Here is a 21541-nt window from a genome sequence, read left to right on the forward strand (position 1 = left end):
GAACACTTCATAAATCTGGGGGGTGGGAGGGGGTCCCTTATGCCTGTTGCCAACACTGAGCCTCCAATCCCAGGGCCGGGCTGAATAGCGCCTTTCCTTCCAGCCTCTCAGACCTGGAGCGTGACCCCAAGGTGCCACAAGAAGGTCCCTGAGGGCCAGCTGGCTCCACCTTTCATTGTTCTACTGAAAGGAAGTCAGAGTGTTCATCCATTCTTTTTATTTTTAGGAAGCAAAATGGAGACAAAGATAGGCAAAGAGGTTGAAACCCTGACCGCCATTAGCTTCAACCCCCAAAATATAGTAGAAACCTGTGACCCTTTTGTGCTTCAAGGCTCCAGCTAAGCCCACTGAAGCTGCCATGTATTGCTAAGAGTATGATGACAAAATTGCTTTTCTTAATTGCTCTTAAATGTAATGAAGCAGAAAACGGAAGGCAGGCCTTTCGATTCTTAGCCTCATCAGTAGCTAATGAATCAAGCATTCCGTCCCTGGATACCATGGGTTTTAACTAGCACTAGGTGCAGGATTTATTGGGGCGGATGGCTACGACGTGAGATGCCGCTCTGGAAAATTCCCTTGGAGTTGGAGAGCTGTGCACCCACCGGGGCAGCCTGGGGCTGCGGGACAGATGCATTTCCTGCCCTGGTTCCTTCACTTGGGCTCTGTAACTAAAGAGGTCCCTCATGACGAATTCCTCCAACACTTTTAAAACCACATTTCCCATGAAGGTCTTTCTGAGGTGAGGTAAAAGCTAACGGGAAGCACAGTGAGGGGCCAGGGTCAGGTTGCACTTGAGAAGTTTATTATGATTCACACAATGCTGTGGACCCGGCAGACATATCCACTCCTCTGTGGCATCGTAAATGTAGAGGCAAGCAAGTTTGACAGTCCCTTTCCCTGACTTGTCCCTGCAGCAGAGACAGAATCCCTCCCAGCCCACACAAGGAAGGCTGTGTTAGTGGGAAAAGGTATTTCCCAAGCCTCATCGGAAGGGTAACTTCTTGGAAATCCTAACCAGTATTACTGTCGGTGATAGCTAATGTTTATCAAGGACCTATGACATACGAAGCACTACTCTAAGCACCTGATGTACATAACTTAATCGAACGTTTACAACAATTCTACAGACTTGAAGCCATTGTTGCTCTTGATTTACCAATGCGAAGGAAGCAAATTAAAACCACGATCATCCACTTCTGTGATCTTAGTGGACCCAGATATCTTCGGGGTACCCATATTTGAGGTATAGGGTGGGAGGCTGAGTGTGGTGAAGTTAATCAGGCTATAACAAGAGTAAGCTGTCATTTGAGATGCCAGGAATCCCGTCCATTTTCCTTTATAAACCTCTTTTCCTCGTTTTATCCCTTTGTATTCCCTGAGCTCTAGAGCAGGGGTAGCAAAGAACTTGTCATCACATGCACCAGCTTCAATCAATTGGTAGTGGCTCCCCAAAGCGTATGGTTGGGGAAGATTCTTGGGGCAAATTGGGGTTTGCTATGTCAAAGTACTATGATCAGCTAGCGATGTCTTCTGTGGGTACGAAGGGAGCATACAAGGCATGTGACCCAGGTAATGTACATACCCACAGTGGTGCCATTGTACCTCTGCTGATGCTCCACTAATGACCCAAAACAATAAACTCACGTATTAACTTAGGTATTCTGAAGAGCTTCTCTGTGGTGGCACTGTGCTGTTTCCTGCCCTCACGCCACCAAAAATAATCCCACCTATCTTATGAGAGCACAGTCAAAGACGACTACACTGAAGAATGGGTTCACTGTCCTAAGGCTAGAGATTCAAAGAAAAGCCTCAACAGAGACTGGCCAGCAATCCGAATTATTTAACTGGAATCTCAGAGTAAAACTGACCTAGCTCTGCATTGTATCTCAGGTTTGAGAATGTTTTTCTCTCACCAGGGAGGCAAGAGGTGGAGTTGGGGGTGAGCGTGGAGAGTAGAACAGACTGAGGAGGAGAGAAGAGGGCATTATAATGGGCTTCAGGAACGGTTCTGTGAACTTAGCCCAGGAGTTAAAGAACCTAGTGTCCCAGGTGGGGGTGGAGAGGGGGAGGAAGGGGAGGGAGAAGGTCTTCCCAAGTGTATGGACAGTGACCAGAGTGGCAGCTCAGCAGGAAACTGGAAGTAGGAGCATGTAAGTTCTGAGCTCTTCGCTCCCGGAGGACATCATTTTGAATCATAAATAATATAGTAAAACTAGCTGCATCCGTGCAAGAGTAACATGGAGACCAGATATGATAAAAGCAACCCAGGGAAGGGAAAAACAGTATGATGGGGACCTTCTTAGCAACTAGTAGGTTATATCAAAAAGTCATAGTTCTAGAATTCACCTTTTTAGAAGCAAGGGATTTGATGATAACTTCAGATCAGCAAAGGAAGTACTCTTATTCTTCAAGGGACTCCACATGAGAATGTATCAAGAAAACAAAAGACAAGAGTGCTATAAATTCAAGTTATTCTACTCAGTCAGAGGAACTTGAAAGCCTTGTTGTACACAGGAATTAAAAGCCACCTTACGTTGGTTATAGAAGCCTTTCTATGAGTGGTTACCAATCTTAGCAAATGTAGTTGATAAGTCTGGGTCTTTTACTGACAAAAACGTGGGTACAGTTATGAACGGCTCCGTGCTTACAAGTCAGAAGTGGGACGTAATGGGTGGGGGAAGAGATTGCCAGCAGATGTAAACTTAGGGGTGAAGGATCTCCCTAGACATTTAGATACTAGAGCTGAAGGAAACCGTAGCATCAACTTTATTCCCTTCATTCATCAGACAAGGGAACGTGTGGCAGACAGACTCTAAAGTGCCCCCCAACATCCCCCACATCCTGGTGTACATGCCTCTGAATAATCCCCTGCCCATGGCGTGTGGTCAGGACTTTCTTCTGGCCAACAGAATATGGCAAAAGTTATGAGTCTCATTCCTGTGATCAGGTTATGTGACACAAGATTTCATCTTGCTAGCTGACTCACTCAGGAGACTCTTCTTGCTGACTTGATGAAGCAGGCAGGCATGTTGAGGAAATCTACATGGAGAGGAACTGTGGTGGCCTCTAAGAGCTGAGTGGCTTCCAGCTGACAGTCAGCAAGAACTAACTGGGTCCTTGGTTCTATAACCTCAAAAAAAACCAAAATTCCACCAACAAGTTGTATGAGCTTGGAAGCAAATTCTTCCTCAGACTAACCTCCAGATAAGATGGCAGCCTGAGTGACTGCAGCTTTGTGAGACCCCAATCAGAAGATTCAACTAAGCTGTGCCTGGACTACTGACCCACAGAAACTGCGAGCTAAGAAGCTTGTGGCAGTTTGTTCTGTAGCAATAGATAACACACACACACACACACACACACACACACACACAAACACACACCCCAGGGGAAATAGATAATTATTCTATGGTGAATTTAGTGTACCTCAGTAAATATTTATTTTAAGCCCTCTGAATGTATGGTACTTCTCAAGATTGAATTGTGTTCCCCCAAAGAGATCTGTTAAAATCCTAATCCCAGTTACCTGTGAAACTGGCTCTGTTTGGTCTTTGAGAATCTAAACAAGTTAAGATGAGGTCATACTATTTAAAAACAGTAAAGTTTGAAATAGAACTATCATATGACCCAGCAATTCCACTTCTTGGTGTTTATCTGAAGAAAATGAAAACTCAAAATAATACATGTACCGCCATGTTCACTGCAACATTATTTACAATAGCCAAGATAAGGAAACAACCTAAATGCCCATCGATAAATGAATGGATAAAGAAAACGTGGAATACATACATGATGGAATGCTATTCAGCCACGAAAAAGAATGAAATCTTGCCATTTCTGACCATACAGAGGGACCTAGAGGGCATTAAGAAATAAGTCGGATAGAGAAACACAAATACTATATAATTTCACTTATATGTGGAATCTAAACAAACAAATAAAAAATAAGCTCATAGTTACAGAGACCAGACGGGTGGTTGCCAAGGACAAGGTGTGGGGAGTTAATGAAATGGGTGAAGGTGGTCAAAAGGTACAAACTTCTAGTTATAAAATAGGTAAGTTCTGAGGATGTAACATACAGCATGATGACTATAGCTAATAATACTGTATTATAGACTTAAAAGTTTTCTAAGAGAGTAGATCTTAAAAGTTCTTACCATAAGGAAAAATTAATAACTATGTATGGTGATGGATGTTAACTAGACTCACTCTGGTGATCATTTCACAATGTATACAACTATCAAATAATTATGCTGTATGCCTGAAACTAATACAATGCTATATGTCAATTATACTCCAATAAGGAAAAAAACCCAAAGAGCTTAGGGCATACTACACTAGATGGTGGGCCCTGAATCTAATGACTTACAATGTTTTTATAAGGACAGTGCATTTGGACAGAGAGGGCTCACAGATACATAGAGAAGGAAGATGGCTATATGAAGACAGAAACATAAATTCCAGTGATACACCAAGGAAAGACAAGGATTCTGGAAACCACCAGAAACTAGAAGAGGCATGGAACAGATTCTCCTTCAGAGTCTACAGAAGGAACCAATCCTGCCAACACCTTGATGTCAGACTTCTGGACTCTTTACCTATAAGAGAATAAATTTCTGTTGTTTTAAGCTACTCAGTTTGTGGGGATTTGTTAGGGCAGCCCAAAGAAACCAAAAAACATGCCTTGGAAGTAAGCTTATTGATGCAAATTCTCAATGTTCCCAAATCTGAGTGCTTTTTTAAAGTGATAAGATCCCGGGACAGAGTTAGAGAGGTGAAAGACCAAATGAGAGCAGTGCAGAAATGAGGTGTGTGCACACGCTTATTTAAACCACATGTGATCAACCGTAACAAGCAGATGGTAAGTAGGATTTAATGTTAGATGTTAAGTAGAAGAAACATAGTTCTTTTGTTTTTGTCACGAAACTATAAAGACGAGGCAATGTGACAAGCCCACTTTTCTTACACATATCACATAAGAATAAAACTCATTATGTTAAATAATCCACTTCCATGAGCAAAAAAGATAAGTTGGAATCATAAAAATAGCCAGTTAATCCAAAGGAAGACACCAATACATAAAGAAAAAAGCACAGATGAGTCAGCTAGAAAACAAATATCAAGGTGATAGATTTAAACCTAATTATATCAATAATCACATTAAATGTGAGTGTTCTAATTACCTCAATTAAATTGCAGAGACTGTCATAATGGAAAAAAAAGGAAGACCCAACTATATGCTGCCCACAAGACAAGTATTTCAAATATAATGACACAAAGTGATTAAAAGAAAAAGAATGGAAAAATAAGACTTGCCATGCTAACACTAATCAAAATAAAGCTTGAGTGACTATTAATTCTAGACAAAGTATATTTCCAAGAAAAGAATATAACCAGGGGTAAAGAAAACTACTTCATAATGGTAAAGAGGTCAATTCATCAAAGGTACGTAGCAATCCTAAATGTATATATGTACCTAATAAGAGAACTTCAAAATGTATAAAATAAAATCCAATAAAACTGTAAGAAGAAATAGAAAACTTTTTGGACTGTTGGATGTATTTGTTATTTTGAATATAGTGATGGTTTCATAGTTTTTATGTATCTCAAAACTTCTCAAGCCATAAGCTTTAAATATGTATAGTTTATTATGTTCAAGTATATTTCAATAGAGCTGTTAAAAAGTATTTTTGAAATCCAAAAGAATAAAATGAACAAATAATAAATAAATTAGCATTAATTTTTGCTTTATCAAAAAACCCAAACCCTCCCATGTTTTGCTTTTGGACCAAAAGGAAGTTAGACATAGTTGATTTTAAGGAAGGAAAAGAACATATACAAGTCTAAGGTTTTGGTCACTTTCATTGTCAAAGACATAAGACTAACTTTAATGTTGAAATAATGTTTACCTCATCAGTAATATTGGGATCTGTAAGCATTATGTTCTATAAATAAGCATCAATAAATGAGAGCAACTAACCTATTGTATGAAATGGGTGCCTTTTATTAAATAAAATAAAAACAGAAGCAAAATTATTTTTTTAAACAGAAATAACACTGAAGGGAAATGTTCAACAAAACCTGTGAAGATGAATGTTTTAAACTCTTTAAACCTTTATCACAGAAAACATACGTATTTCTGGTTACATAAGAGGAGACAGAAAACCTGGTGTCATGATACAATTTGATAAATACATATAAAATGAGATTTTCCAACTTTAAGTTTAAATTTGTAATCTGTTGTCATTGTCTATAATTTTCCTGATAGTTTTGCCATAGTGAATTTACATGTAATACATGAAATAGTTCTCAGTTTAAATTACTGAAGTAGAAAAGGTACAGAATTAAGAAAATTCTCAGAGAAGCATTTTGAATAAGAGACCTTCACAACTTTCGTAAGAAATTATCAATGAGGATGGACATAAAACAGGAGAAGAAATTGTATTTCCTCAGAGAAAGAACCTGATGAGTTCTCTCAGATGGGCTAAAATTTTGCAATACTAAAAAAATTCAAAGACTTGAAGCATATAAAAGCTACCTTTTTGACGACTTAGTCATAGAAAAATATTTTAAAAGACCTTTGAGAGGAGCTTTTTTTAAATGTTAATGATCATCAAATATGGTCAAAAATCTTGGAACTTCAAATAGAGCACCTCCTTAATATAGCATATGCATAAATATAATTACTACTTCAACGAATATGAGAAAACAAATTGCATCAAATCACCACCCACCACCACAAATGATCTTTCAGTTCCCTTTCCACTACAGGGGGAAGAAAATAAACAGAAATATACAATCGGCTTCACAGGACCAAACCAATAAGGGAAACTATTAATTTTCTTGTTTTTTATGAACCTTGATATATTTGCAAAAATCCCTGGGAAGCCCACGTTTACCCTTGAAAAGCTACAACTTATAATTTAAGAAAAGGCACGGAAGCTAAAACTGTTGAGCCAACTTGATAGATATATAAAATGCTAATCGCCCTAGTCTATAAAGCTGGGAGCCTTGTAAAGTTTTATTTCATAGCATAGAAGTCCTATTTCATGGTAAATATCTTCATCTTGTGAAACCACTGCTAAGACCATTTCATCATGTGGAAGTTTTGCAACTGTAAGCATGAATTAATTCCATGACCTCAAAGCATTCTGATAAACAGAGCATCCCCGTTTGATTAACCTAGTGTTTAGAGTTGTTGGGTTGAACAGCAACCTTGCCAGGGTATGAATCATCTCCCATCAAGCCTTTTTCTCTAAAGCTTATTACTTGAAAAACCAATCAATTTTTAACTTCTGTATCACCATCATTTTCCTCTTCTAATGAAAATATATGTTTCTATCCTAGATGATTCTATACTAGATGATTGCGGGGTGTGGCATAGACTACTTAATCTACCCGATTGCTGTGCCATGAAATGATTCTTTTTAAAAAATGTTTATTTATTGGGGCACCTGGGTGGCTCAGTCGGGTAAGCATCTGAGTTCGGCTCAGGTCACGATCTCACGGTTGGTGAGTTCAAGCCCTGCGTGGGGCTCTGTGCTGACAGCTTGGAGCCTGGAGCCTGCTTCAGACTCTGTGTCTCCTTCTCTCTCTGCCCCTCCCCTGCTTGTGCTCTCTCTGTCTCTCAAATTTTAAAAAATAAAAATAAAATAAAAACGTTTATTTATTTTGAGAGAGAGAGAGAGAGCGCGCGCTCATGGGGGAGGGGCAGAGAGAGAAGGAAAAAGAGAATACCAAGCAGGATCTGAGCCACCAGCACAGATCCCAACGCAGGGCTCAACCTCACCAACCATGAGATCATGACCCGAGATGCCTTCGAGAGTTTGGCACTTAGCCACCCAAGTGCCCCTGAAATGATTCTTTAAATAAAGAAAATACTCTGCCACGTTGCTGCCAAGGTGTTACTGAGGAAGTGTCGTTGAACTTAGGTGTTTTAGGAGTATACAGTAATGAAAATGGAAATATCTCACCTTTAGGGAGACTGACCTCTAACCAAAGAAAACCTGTAGTCTGTGTCGTCAAGACTTGTGCAAACTCTAATGTGGTCTACAAGTGAAATGTGACATCACTAGGATTCCCCCAGCAGACAGTTTGATGAAACCTGCATTTATATATTTGCTCACAGCTGGTAGGGACCTTCAAAACCATTCAACCTACTCCTTGATGAGAAAATGGAGACTCTAAGAGCCCTGAAGGATTGATGTAAAACCACAGGATAGTTCCAGGCAGAGCAAAACTCTAGGACCTGCTTGGGGTTGCTCCTTACAGAGCCTCACAACTGTGTAGTGGGATGACCTACTCTATCAAGCAACCCCAAGTGTTTACCTTCTTTTTATTGAAAAAAAAAAAATGTTTTTAAGTAAGTCTTACCCCTAAAGTGGGACTCAAACTCACAATGCTGAGGTCAAGAGTCGCCTGCTTTCCTGACTGAGCCAGCCACGGAGCTCAGGGATTTGCCTTCTGTTGGATGACTGATGGTGGGGAAGCCTAGCTGGTGCTAGGCTTGTTTCAGGAAAATGTGGGGATGTAACTCCTGCCCACGACTTGTTTCAGGAAAATGTGGGGATGTAACTATGGAATGACGAACATGAACTCTGTCAGTGAGTTGAAATGACTCCTCTCTGTCAGTGAGTTGAAATGATTTCTCCTTAGTTAATTAGACAGATTTAAGGTTTGGAAACTTTTGGTGCGTTTCTGAACAATCTTTTAGTTTCAAGGGACAATGCTATTAAAGTGTAATCCAGTGATCCCAAGTTGCATTATCTCTGCGCAAAGAGGCCCGAAAGTGTGTAGAAAGATAGGATGTGGATGTATGTGGGCATGTTCATGCAAACTACAGTCCTTTTCCAGAATCCAGAATCATCCCCAAATCTTCTAAACAAAAGCTGAAACTCATGTTCTCTTGGCTATGTCCCAGGCATTGAGATAAGCACTTTTTTCACATAATATTTCAATCGTCTTAACAACTGTATGGGGTGTTACTATTATCTTTCTTTACAGGATAGAACACTGGGGAGCAGAGAGATTAGGTGTGCTTCCCAGAGTCACACAGCTCGACATTGACAAATTTAGAATCCAAATCAAATGCCCACCCTCTTAACAATCCCCACTAACTCTCAGGAATAAAGACGTATGGCGGAAAAATCAGGCCCTTTCAGAAGGGTCTAAGAAGGGTGCGAGGTGATTTTTTGTTGTTATATTAACATATCTAGTGTCCTTGGTATCACTGTGGGTTCAGGCCTGTGCTGGTCAGTTTCATCTGGCCCTATCAGTTCAAACTAAAATACATCATCGGGTGCCGGGGTGGCTCAGTTGGTGAAGTGTCTGACTCTTCATTTTGGCTCAGGTCATGATCTCCCAGTGGGATAGAGCCCCACGTCGGGCTCTGCGCTGGCAGCACGGAGCCTGCTTGGGATTCTCTGTCTTTCTTTCTCTGCTTCTTCCCCCCTTCGTGCTGTCTCTGTCTCTCTCAAAATAAATAAATAAACTTAAAAAAAAAATAAAATGGGGCACCAGGGCGGCTTAGTCTGTTAGGCATCCGACCACGGCTCAGGTCAAGAGCTCACGGTTCGTGGGTTCGAGCCCCACGTTGGGCTCTGTGCTGACAGCTCGGAGCCTGGACCCTGCTTCTGATTCTGTCTCCCTCTCTTTCTCTGCCCCTCCCCCACTCATGCTCTCTCTCTCTCTCTCTCTCTCTCTCTCAAAGATGAATAAACGTAAAACAAATTTTTATAATAAATTAAAATGCATCATTGCCATTTCTTTCCAATGTTGCTGACAGGATGCTATTTCTTTGCACCTGTTTGTCATTGTTTTTTACGTGGCTCCATTGGCCTCTGTGGAAGTTAGCACTGCAGCTGAAAGAATGGGGTGAGGGGGGAAATATCAAGTCCTGCTGATGTGGCAAATTTATCCTCCCGAAAAATCACACAGACAGAAGTGGAGGCAGGTTTCACGGGGCCTGAAACTCAGACCATTTGGGGCGTTCTTTCAAGAAAAGAATACACAACCGCAGACACAAAATTGGGGAAAGGATCTTTAAATTCACCCGCTTGTGGGTAAAGGTCGGAGATGACAGAAGGTAGTGCTGTCTGGGTGTCCAGGTAGACTGGAGCTTGCTTCAAGAACACCCTTCAAGAGAAGCAACAGCCCCCCCCCCCCCCCCCGCCCAGGGAGTATCAATCAAATTGGGAGGAGCTAAGGCCACATGAGCTACCCTTCAAACTCCTACAAGAAACACATTCAATTTGAGAGAGAAAACTGGCTTGTCTTGGAAAGTGCATGAAAAAGAAAATCAGCCATGGTCATTGAAACATGGTCTTTAGAATTAGGCTTCCTTTGGCTTTAGCATAGGCCAACAACACTATCACTAACATAATAAAATAAACAGAGGGGCGCCTGGGTGGCTCAGTCAGTTAAGTGTCCAACTCCTGGTATCAGCTCATGATTCATGAGACTTATTTATTAATAAATAAATAGAGAATACTACAGGCACAGGTCAGGTGCTCTGGCAAACTCAAAAGGAAGTCTATCGTCCCTTCTTCTGACCTACCTAGGTAGACGAAGCAAGGGAGGTCTGGCAGAAGACATCAGGAATGTGGTCAAAGAGACAGGCTTGGGGCACACCTGGGTGGCTCAGTCGGTTGGGCATCGGAAACTCGGCTCAGGTCGTGATCTCACAGTCTGAGGGTTCGAGCCCCGTGTCGGGCTCTGTGCTGACAGCTCGGAGCCTGGAGCCTGCCTTGGATTCTGTGTCTCCCCCTCTCTCTGCCCCTCCTATGCTCATGTTCTGTCTCTCTCTGTCTCTTAATAATACATAAACATTTACAAAAAATTTTTTATATAAAAAAAAGAGGCTTGGACATACCTCCTGAGCCTGGAGTAACTGGAGGAAGAGGCTAGAAAGGAGGAAACCCAGCTATAGAGATAGAAGACAACACTACTGGGCGGAATTATGTGAGATTGGAAGCTTGATCACAGAAAAGCAAAATGAACCTAATCGTTAGAATTTGAAGCCTATGTTGGGGCGCCTGGGTGGCTCAGTCGGTTAAGCGTCCCAACTTCAGCTCAGGTCAGGATCTCACAGTCCGTGAGTTCGAGCCCCGTGTCGGGCTCTGGGCCGATGGCTCAGAGCCTGGAGCCTGCTTCCGATTCTGTGTCTCCCTCCCTCTCTGCCCCTCCCCCGTTTCATGCTCTGTCTCTCTCTGTCTCAAAAATAAATAAAATGTTAAAAAAAATAAAAAAAAAAGAATTTGAAGGCTATGTCAAGGCAGGCGGGACCTCAGTGTGTGTGGCTGTCTACTTAAGACTTAGGCATCTATTGGGGCACCCGGGTGACTCAGTCAGTTGAGCGTCCGGCTTCGGCTCAGGTCATTATCTTGTGGTTCATGAGTTCGAGCCCCACATCGGGCTCTGTGCTGACAGCTCGGAGCCTGGAGCCTGCTTTGGATTCTGTGTCTCCCTCGCTCTCTGCCCCTCTCCCATTCATGCTTCGTCTCTCAAGAAAAAATAAACATTAAAAAATTTTTAAAAAACATTTAGGCATCTATTCCCATCTAAAGACAGGATGAGGCTGTGAACCTGGGGTGGCTCTGCATTTGTTCCCGGTTGTATTTTTCTGATCTGCATTTTTCAAGAGACAGCAGCAAGAATTCACACAGATTCTTTATTCGTGGTAACACTTGTTTTCTGATGCTTTTTTTAAAAGCGAAAACCATGAATAACTTTTATTCACAGTGATTCTCCTAAGGAGGCTTAAGTTTACATTTTGCTTATGTCTTCCGAATAAAGGAGAAATCATGACCAAGTAAAGAAGCAGTGGCTGTGTTTACAGTTCCGAGGAGGCCAACAAGCCAGCCCAGAGACTCTACTGGTGAATATATTATGTGAAAAAGGAAATGTGAATGGCATCTGCTCTCTGGAACTTGCTTGGTCACGGCCGGTAGCCAAAGACACGGACCACTCACTGAAGTCCAGAGTAGGTGGAAGGAGGTCTCCTGAGTGTTATATACCAACAAAAAAGCATCTCCAATGTTCAAACCAAGAATCTGGCAATCCTTGGGGTAAAGGCGAGATTGAACATGGTCTTTGGGGGAAGGCTGTGTGCCAGTGTGTGCGTGTGGGTTCATGAACGTGGGCGCCCTTTCCGCGTGCTTACTGTGACGAGGCAGAAAAAGGTACAGGGTGGTCAGCTTCGAGAGTCTAGAAGGAAAAGGACAGACAAGTTGGGCAAATCAGGCACCAGTCAGTTGAAGCTACCATATGCTTTCATGGTAGATGATCAGCAGAGTTTCCAAGGTGTGGGAAGTTTGAAAGAAGACAGAAAAAGCAGTTGAAGAAAGTAGAGGAGTTGCAGTGTCCTGTTGTGGTAAGAAAAAAAGGGAAGCTGATTTCATCTCAGGGACAGAGATGGGGAGAGAGGACAGAAAAGGGCAAGAACATGAGAAGCAAGTTTGGATATTACTAGTTTTTAAAAGTCCCCCTAGAAAAATTTTAGGAAAGGGGCCTCCAGAGACTTCGAGTTAAGGAATAAGAACAGAAGAAAAAAAACCCTCCTTTTTCTTTATACCTATTAGGATGACTATTATTTTAAAGAAGGAAGGGAGGGAGGGAGGGAGGGAGGGAGAGAGAGAGAGAGAAAGAGAAAGAAGAAAGAAAGAAAGAAAGAAAGAAAGAAAGAGAAAGAAAGAAAGAAAACAAAAGAAAAGAAAAAAGAAAAGAAAAGAAAAGAAAGGTTAAAGAAGGAAGAAAGGAAGGAAGGCAGTAGGAAGAAAGGAAAAGAAAGAAAAAAACAACAGGTATTGGGGAAGATGTAGACAAATTGGAAACTCATGCATTGCCGTTGTGGAAAATACTTTGGTGGTTGTTCAAAAAGTTAAGCATGGAACGACTCTGTGATCCAGAAATCCCACTTTGTGACATGTACCCCAAAGCCAGAGACCCTAGCACATATTTGCACACCCATGTTCATAGCAGCATTATTCGCAATAGCCAAAAGGTAGAAACAACCAAGTGTCCATTGATAGATGACTAAACATGTGGAATACACATACAATGAAATACTATTTAGCCTCTAAAACGAAGGACACTCTGACCCATTCCACAATGTGGATGACCCTTATCAACATTATAAGTGAAGTGACCCAAGCACAAAATGACAAATGGCAAGATTCCGCTTCTATGAGGTACCTGGAAGGGTCAAACTCACACAGACAGAAAGCAGAACAGAGATCACCGAGGCTGAGAGTAGTAGGACGGGGAGTTATTGTCCAATGGGTACAAAATTTCTGTTAGGGGTGATGACAAAGTTCTGAAAATGGTTGGTGGTAATGGTTGCCGAACAACACTGTGGATGTACTTAATGTCACTGAATTATCCACTTAATAATGGTTAAGATGGTAAATTTTATGTGATGTGTATTTTATCCCCAATTTGTTTTAGATGATCCTTTTTGGAAAAGGGAGTTCAAAAGACACCTTGGGACCTGAGGAAATTCCCACAAATGAAAATTGACTGGATTTAATGGTAAGGACCATAGAGGCAAGGACTCAAAGCAACAGATACTGGCTTTTGTGGTCACTCAGTGACACTCTTTGGACAAACTCTAGACTCAGAAGTCATCTTTATGTCCAATCAGGAGGCAAGAAACACTGTCCCCAATTCCAAATGGTTGTCAAGGGTGAATTCTCTCAGTAGGAAAGGATTGAAGGATTCCTACCTCTTTCTTTTGCAAAAGTAAGGGATAGTGCAGGAGGTGGGGGGAAACAAGAATATGAAAATTTGCAGAGAATAGCACATGTGAAAGGAAAGATATGCCCTATCCGGACCAGATCAAAGTGATGGTGAAAGCAACGCTTAGAGCAAGAATGAATGAGTTTCTTTATATTTTACTGTTCAAGGTGGTGGGAGAGGGGGTAGTCTGTAAATTAAAGGGCTAAGAGGGATGGGTTAAGATAGGCTCAATTTAGAAGCTGTCATTAAGGACTTCGTTTTCCCCAACAGAACTTTTTCAGAATCCAGAAAAGATGGGACCTCAGAGCCAAGGGGGCATGGTAATGCGTGGACTTCAAGGAAAATAGGCAGAAACTCACAGTTCAAAGACAGTTATCACTCCTCCAACATTGACAGGTGTCACCAAGTGATACAAGGAAGAAGGTTCCGTGGCCAGCCAGCACTGAGTCTTACTGATAAAAGCACATTTTGATTACAGTTTTCAGTGGCCCATGTGAAATAGGTAAGATGATTGATTTAATGACAACCGTTTTGAGAGACAGAAGAAAAATAATTATTAGCGATGGCCCCAACCCTAAAATGTTTCCAGACATTTCAGTTGTGACGAGCACAGTTTATTCTCTGCATTTTTTTTAGTAAATCAAAAAAGTAAAAATCCAAACAATAACAACAACAACAACAACAACAAACCACCCTGAAGTTCAGTGGCACTGAATGATTCATGCAACACTTCCTTATTTGTGGTCAAATCAAGACTATTCACTGAATTATGCACAAGATATAGGGTCTCATCATTAAGGCACAGGAAGCTGATGAATTAAAGGAACATCCTTTTTTTTTTAAGTAGGATCAAGAAAATGGGTGATTTGGATAAGCTATGGTTTCCTTTCAAGGTATAAATAGGTGTGAAGAGCCAGGGAAATCTCATGAGTACATAGTCACATTATTTATCACGTAGCTGTTTCCCAGGACTCAAACAGTGAACGGACAAACGAAGATGTTCCTGCAGACAGACAGACAGACAGCACTGGGGAAAGGCAGATTCGGCGCAGTTTTAGACGCCTAGGAAGCATCGTAGTGGTAACAGCAGAAATAAGGGAGACGATAGTAAAAATGATGGCGATCGGGCTGGAAAAATTCGAGCTAGAGTAATTTCAGTGTAAACGTGGCAGGAATGAATGGGCATGGAAGAGTGGAGAACAGGCTGGTGACAAAGCTAGGGACGCACACTGAAAGACTGATGTGCACAACCGACTCAAGAAGGGATAACACGGCTACATCCCCAGAAAGTTTCCAATGCCATATGCTGGAAGGCTGGCGGAAAAGAGATGTTTCTCTAAAGAGAGCTTTTCTCGAAATGGAAAGGCACCATCTGAGAAAAGGTAAAGGAGATCAAAGGAGGTAGAAAAAAAAAGGCCAACTTTTGAAATGAAAAATAAGGTATAATGCTGGGGCCAGATGGTTGCCAAAGAAGGGGAAGGCATAATTATGAGTCCCATTGAAAGCCAAGGAGGAATAATGACAGAAATAACTTTTCACTTAAGGATCTGGATACAGGGAAGTAGGAAAATATGAAAGGGTAACAGTTCACGCAGAAGAGAAATAATATGGTAGGAAGGCAGGTGGAAAGAAAAAGAATGAAAAGACGTCTGCAAGGAATTCTGTGGAGGGGATATGTGGAGTTTGTTGGAAATGAGAAAATATGATCACGTATAGACTTTTTCTTAATCTAGAAAGAAGGGAAAACAAGAGCAAAAAAGTTATTCCAGCCTAAAGTTGGATGTAAGAATGCTCGGAATCATTTTACATAAAGTAAGTTGTTGTTGTTATTATATTTAGTTGGATGTTGCCTAACAAAGAACGGGTCTGGAATTTAAAGACTAACATCAAGTGGTCCAGTAGAATTAGGTTGGAACTCTAGGTGCGACTGGATGGCTCGCTCGGTTGGTTGAGCATCCAACCTTGATCTCAGCTCAGGTCTTGATCTCAGGGTTATGAGTTCAGGTCCCGTGTTAAGCTCTGTGCTGTGTGTGAACCTGCTTAAAAAGAATACGTTTGACCTCTAAAGGTCTCGGTTGATGGGAGACTATCAAGAACTCTTGTTCATGCTGAAAAATGGCAGTGAAAGTCTTCTCGCTTCCTACTGCTCTCTGGTTGACCAGCTGTTGCTGGCTCGAAATAAAGAAATATGAGCTTAGAGAAGACTTTCTGGGAAAGCAGGTGGTGCGGGGGGTGGGAGGGGGATGCCACTGCCCAGGCCAGAGGCAGACAGCCCTTCAGAAGTGGGTTGCCAAGTTGTTGACCCCGTTCTTCAGGTCTATGGTGAGAGGTGGGGTACTGGAAACCTGGTTATGTGTCCTTCCAACAACGTCTCCGTCTCCCATCAAAAAATGTGCCCACATTCTTGCATTTTCTGTTTCATCCCTCCTGGTGTCTACATCGTTCAGACTATCTTCCGTTTGTTGTTAGGAGCTCCTGGACCTCGGCTGGAAAAACTCAGTTCAGTGATGTTTCTCTTTCGCGCTCCTCCTGACAAAGTGTGACACGAAACATAGATCTGCTTACTACGATGGGATCACTCGGACTTGGAGAAAGAGGGGTTTTCAAGAGCAAAACCTAGAGTGACAAGGGTAAGAATTACTGGGCAAGCATTCAGTAGAATCTGGTTTTTACACCCGCTTTAGACCCGTACTTGCTGGATATGCTTTGCTTCTTCTTAAACCAGGAATCTCAGCACCGCCGAGATTTGGGGTAGGATGATTCGTTGTTGCGGGAGCTCACCTGTGCATCATCGGTCTTGAGCAGCATCCCTGGGATCTGCCCACTAGAAGTACCGTACACTCCATCACCTTTGAGTCAACAGAAGTATCTCCAGAGACCCTTACTGGGAAGCAAAGGCGTCTTTTGTTCTCTTAAGTGTTCCTTTCCTTATCTGTAAGGTGCAATTCAACAGAGCGGAGAGCTGCTGTTGGTTTAAGGGGATGCCTCTGACAGGGTAATCTGCCACGTGAATGGAACGTGCTATTATCTAATACACATGTTTAGGTATTCACACATTGAATTGGAGATATCTCCATGTGGAACAGATTGAGCAGGTCTTGGCCGACAGAACCAGATGAAGGGGTTTAGGAGAAATTATTCCTCTTCGCAACAACAGCAAAATCAAGAGTGAAGAATGTCCAGACCCAGGAATGGTTTAAACCCCCACGTAACCAGTTATAGAAAGGATTTAAGTGCCAAATGGTGACCGGATCCGTGAGGTTTGTTCCGACTTTGGAGCTCTTTGAAGATAAAATCACAGTGGGATTAATACTCTGCAATAATGGAGCTTATTAATGTCCAGTGGTTAGAATAAATGAGTTCCCCTTGAAAGTTACCAAGTTACCTAGAGAATTATATGCTCTTCTGGAGACAGAATTCTCCACCTCTAAGAAGCGTGTAGGAGGTCAGCATGGCTATGGAACAGACAACTGAAGAGAAAGCTTGGCTAAGATGTTCACAGCAAGGACAAAACCTGGGGCGCTTAGGTGGCTCAGTAGGTTGAGTGTCTTGAGTCTTGATTTTGGCTCCGGTCATGATCTCAAGGTCATGGGATGGAGCTCTGTGTCAAGCTCTGCACGGAGAGTATAGCCTGTTTGGGATTCTTTTCCTCCCTCTCCCTTTGCCCCTCCCCCACTTACTCTCTCTCTAAAAAAATCTTAAAAAACCCCCTACTATTTGATATAGCTAAATGGACAAAAGAAATGTGAAGCCAAGTCCACACACAGCAGGAGTTAAGTGCAATTTCTGCTCTGGAGGAAACTTCCAGTACACTGACTCTAGATCTGTTTGGCTGGGATCTATAACTTCTGACCCTGTTATGAAACTTGAGAAGTTAGAAAGCTCTCCTGGCGGGCTCTAGAGTCATTCATTTTTTTTTTTTAAATAATATGAATTTCAAAAAAAAATCTACATGCAAGAAGAGGTGCTTTGAACTCAATTCCGTTCTTTTATTATTTCTTAACACAACAAGAGGAAAATGGCGGAATACAACTGTCAGATGCGCTAGTTTCCCTGCACAAGGCACATCTGCGCAATGCCAGGCAAAGGCTTACCAAGGAATCAGAGGCATGAACAAAATGAGTTAAGAGAAAAGATGCAAAGAGTTTCAGATGAGTATCTCGTTTCTCAAAGTGAGGATTTAAGAATAACAAAACCAGGGGTGCTGCCTTGGAAAATTAAGGGCACGGAAGGCAAGGCAATCAACTGGGCAAAGGAGATGGGGAATTGGGGTTTTCTTAACTCTCCTAAGTGGTATATTCGTACAGAAAATTCAAGGGTTTGGAGCAATGTTGGAACACCTTGAAACTTAAATAATTTTTTCCCCTTCATTTGAATCCTGTGTTAGGTCTCTCCGGAAAGATTTACTTCCCTTGAGGCAGCGTCTATGGTTGAGGCACATTTGGCTGCACATTTGCAGACAACTCTAGTTTCTTTTGATTGACCGCGCCGGAGAAGAAAAAGAATTATTATTTTAGGAGACTGTAGGGTCTGGTCCTTTAAATTTTTGGCAGATACGGAAAACTTCCAGGAGATGGGAGACATTTTCCTCTTGGGTTTACAACTGTAATAAAAGGTTGCTGACAGACTAATTATAAATGTTTTATATATTTCGTGCATATGTGCTTCTCTCTAAACCAATTTAATTCCCATTAATGCTAATCTTGTTAATGCCCACTCAGAGAGGAAAGGAATACTCTTAATAAACTATTGATTTATTTGAGCTATTTAAAGGGAGGGGGAGGAGAGAAATAGATGGGGAGAAGGAAAAAACTGCCATTTTACCCACATCTTTGTTTCTTAGAATATTTCCCAAACATTAATGAATATTCGGTTATCCCTGGTATGAACAGGAAGCAGGGGGAGAAAGAAAGTGACGGTGACAGTCTTCGACCTGTGAAAAATAATGACATTTATTTTTTTTTCTTAGTATTAGCTCCAAGATTAGAAATGACACATTACAAAGAGAAGCAGGTTTTCTTTGTTAAAAAAAAGAGGTAACAAAAAAGGAGGTTCATACTCATAAGCTCTTGCTGAAGTGGGTTTTTCTTTAAAAAAAAAAAAAAAAAAAAAAGACAGTGAACACCACACATAGGTAACTTATGCTCCTACCATTTTTTTCCGGTTCCTAGTGTGAGTGTCTGTCTGGTTCTCCAGACACAGATCCAGTAATTTCTCTCAACCTCAACAAAACCAAGATTTCTAGATCTCAGGGTACTTCCACAAGCTAAGACTGGCCCTTGAAAGACGTTATGTCCACGTCTGAGCGGTGTCCTCGAACACGGGTGACTCCTTGTGACTTAGCGTGTCACAAAGCTAGCCTGGAACTTCAGAAGGCGACAGGAAACCCTCGCTGTCCCATCTCCGATCGTCCTCAGACTAGCTAACCGTCTCTAAAAGGATACATGCCTCACTTCCAATTCTCTCTGGAACAAGTGGCAGGATATAGGGAACAGGTAGAAGATGGGGTTTTGCCCAAGGTCCACCATCTGGCCTTACGAGAAGTCATTTAACGTCCCTGAGACTCAGTCACCTTCTCTGTAAAAAGGGAATCATAATCTTTATGTGCTATGCGCTTACCCCACCTTCAGATAAGGACGGCAAAAGGTGCTTTATTCAAAAGTTCTATGGTAACTGGGAAGCGGTGTACAAACATGGGAATATTATTAAGTGGGAAACGCTTTTTGAAAAGCGGTGCAAGAAAAAAAAAGTGACAAGGGAGGAAATAGAAGCAGAGATCATTTTATCTGGGACCCGTGGAAAGACAGACAAGAGACAGAGAGGCAGAGACAGACACCGAGATCGATCGATTTACCCTCAGGATTTCCCTCAATGGCCACCAACGCTCGTGGTTTATAACTGTGTATAGAACACATAAAATAAAAGTAGAAAACTGAAAGTATTTAGACCAGTGAGGTTTTCCTTTTTTGCTGGTCCAAATGTCGGCACGTGGAAGGCGAGACGCGGGCGGAGGCCAGAACACTCTCTTTAACATTCACTGGGGGAAAAAAAAATACGGAAACAAATATTTTCAGCACAAATATTAAACTGCCTTTTCCCTACCGAGTGGTAAAAAAATATATTATATTTTGATATTTTTCTTTTTCTTTTTAAATTATACTGTTATCCATCCCAGCCGAAGTCCTGGCCGGTCATCTGGTAGAACTTCAAGTTGAAGGGCCGGTAGAAGTCGCGCAGCAGGCGCACCACCTCGCGGTCGATCTCCGGGTGGGTCCTGCCCTTGGTCTTGCCCAGGCAGTGGGGCTTGCTGCTGCCCTCGGCCTTCTTGAGGCAGGGGAAGCCCTTGGTCTTGTTAAAGTAGAAGTGCTTGTCGGTGATGATCCTCTTGAGGCCCAGGAAGTCCTGCACGCGGCCCAGCTCGCCGGCCGGGTCGCTGATGAGCCGCTCCCCGCTCACGAAGAGCATCTGGCCGATGGGAAAGTGGCGCAGCCAGTGCTCCAGGTGCTTGGCGTAGATGCCGATCTGGATGGCGCTCCACGACGTGTCGATGAGGCCCGTCGTGCGGTTCTTGAACGTCAGGCTCTCGAAGGTGGGGATGTCGGGCCGCTTGGACAGCGTCTGCGTGTAGTCCGAGATGGCCCGGGTCACCGGGTCGCGCACCACCACGATGAGCTTGGTGTCCTTGGACATGGCCGAGATGCGCGCGGGCGCCTCGCGGGTCACGAAGTAGCTGGGCGTCTTCTCCATGGTGATCTGCCCGTCCAGGGTCCTCGGCATCAGGTCCCTGGGGAAAGCAAAAGGTCACGTGAGAGCCTAAAAAAGGAGCGACCTTCCCAGCTGTACAGAGAGAGCGCATTCCGAGGAGGGACGCGTCCTGTAGACTCGGGAGCCAGGGTGCCGGAGCTCAGGGCTGACTCTCCCACTTCCTAGATGGCGAGGTTGATCGAATACTGTGCCTCGAGGGAAACAATATTATGGATCTCATACAGCGTTAGTGATGCTTAAGGGAGTTAATATATCTCAATACCTTAGAAGAGTGGCACAGAATAAGAGCTATGCAATTTATTACTATTATTATTATTATTATTATTATTATTATTAAAAAAAAGTTAACGTTTATTTATTTTTGAGAGATTGAGAGGGAGAGAGAGGGAGCATAAGAGGGGAGGGGCAGAGAGAGAAAGAGAGGGAGACACAGAGTCCAAAGCAGGCTCCAGGCTCTGAGCTGTCAGCACAGAGCCCGACTTGGGGCTTGAACTCAGAACTGGGAGATCATGACCTGTGCCGAAGTCAGACGCTTGACGGACTGAGCCACCTAGATGTCCCTTATTATTATTATCATTATTATTATTATTATTATTATTATTATTGTTAGCCCACAATGCTGTAAGAAAATAACCCTGATCAAATTCTTCAGGCAAATTAGACATAATAAACACATGACTACCATGAGATGGTATTAAAATACCCTGAACACTTTCTGTAGTTTTCTTATAAACAAAGCAATTAGATTTAACCTAACGCCACTGCATAGTACACAGCATACTTCCCTTTAGAATTTCTGAATGTTCCTGTAACAGACAAGACTTATTAAACTTAATCTAATAATTTGAAAAGGTGTCACTCCAACAGTCTACATCCATTGGCTCGATTATGGCATTATTATCATGTTATATTTTCACGACAACAAAGTGAATTCTGGCTCTCTGTTCAGAACATTCTTGATTCTTGTCTGCTCATTTTTCCTGATGAACGTTAGCATCACTTGGCCACGCTGAAAGAAAAATATGCCCCTGGAGTCTTGATG

The 21541-nt window shown here is 42.3% G+C and overlaps 1 protein-coding gene across 1 annotated transcript in view; it reads right to left on the reverse strand.

The window, feature by feature from the left end:
- Positions 1–17699: 17699 nt before the first annotated feature.
- HS3ST3A1 (heparan sulfate-glucosamine 3-sulfotransferase 3A1) overlaps positions 17700–21541 on the reverse strand; it is a 102454-nt gene continuing 98612 nt past the window's right edge. The window contains exon 2 of the mRNA XM_045487421.1: positions 17700–20518. Within this exon, the coding sequence (XP_045343377.1) occupies positions 19897–20518 (622 nt within the window). The 3' untranslated portion in view covers positions 17700–19896. The remainder of the gene's footprint in view (positions 20519–21541) is intronic.

This window comes from Leopardus geoffroyi, chromosome E1 (assembly GCF_018350155.1).
Source record: "Leopardus geoffroyi isolate Oge1 chromosome E1, O.geoffroyi_Oge1_pat1.0, whole genome shotgun sequence".
NCBI classification, from domain to species: Eukaryota; Metazoa; Chordata; class Mammalia; order Carnivora; family Felidae; genus Leopardus; species Leopardus geoffroyi.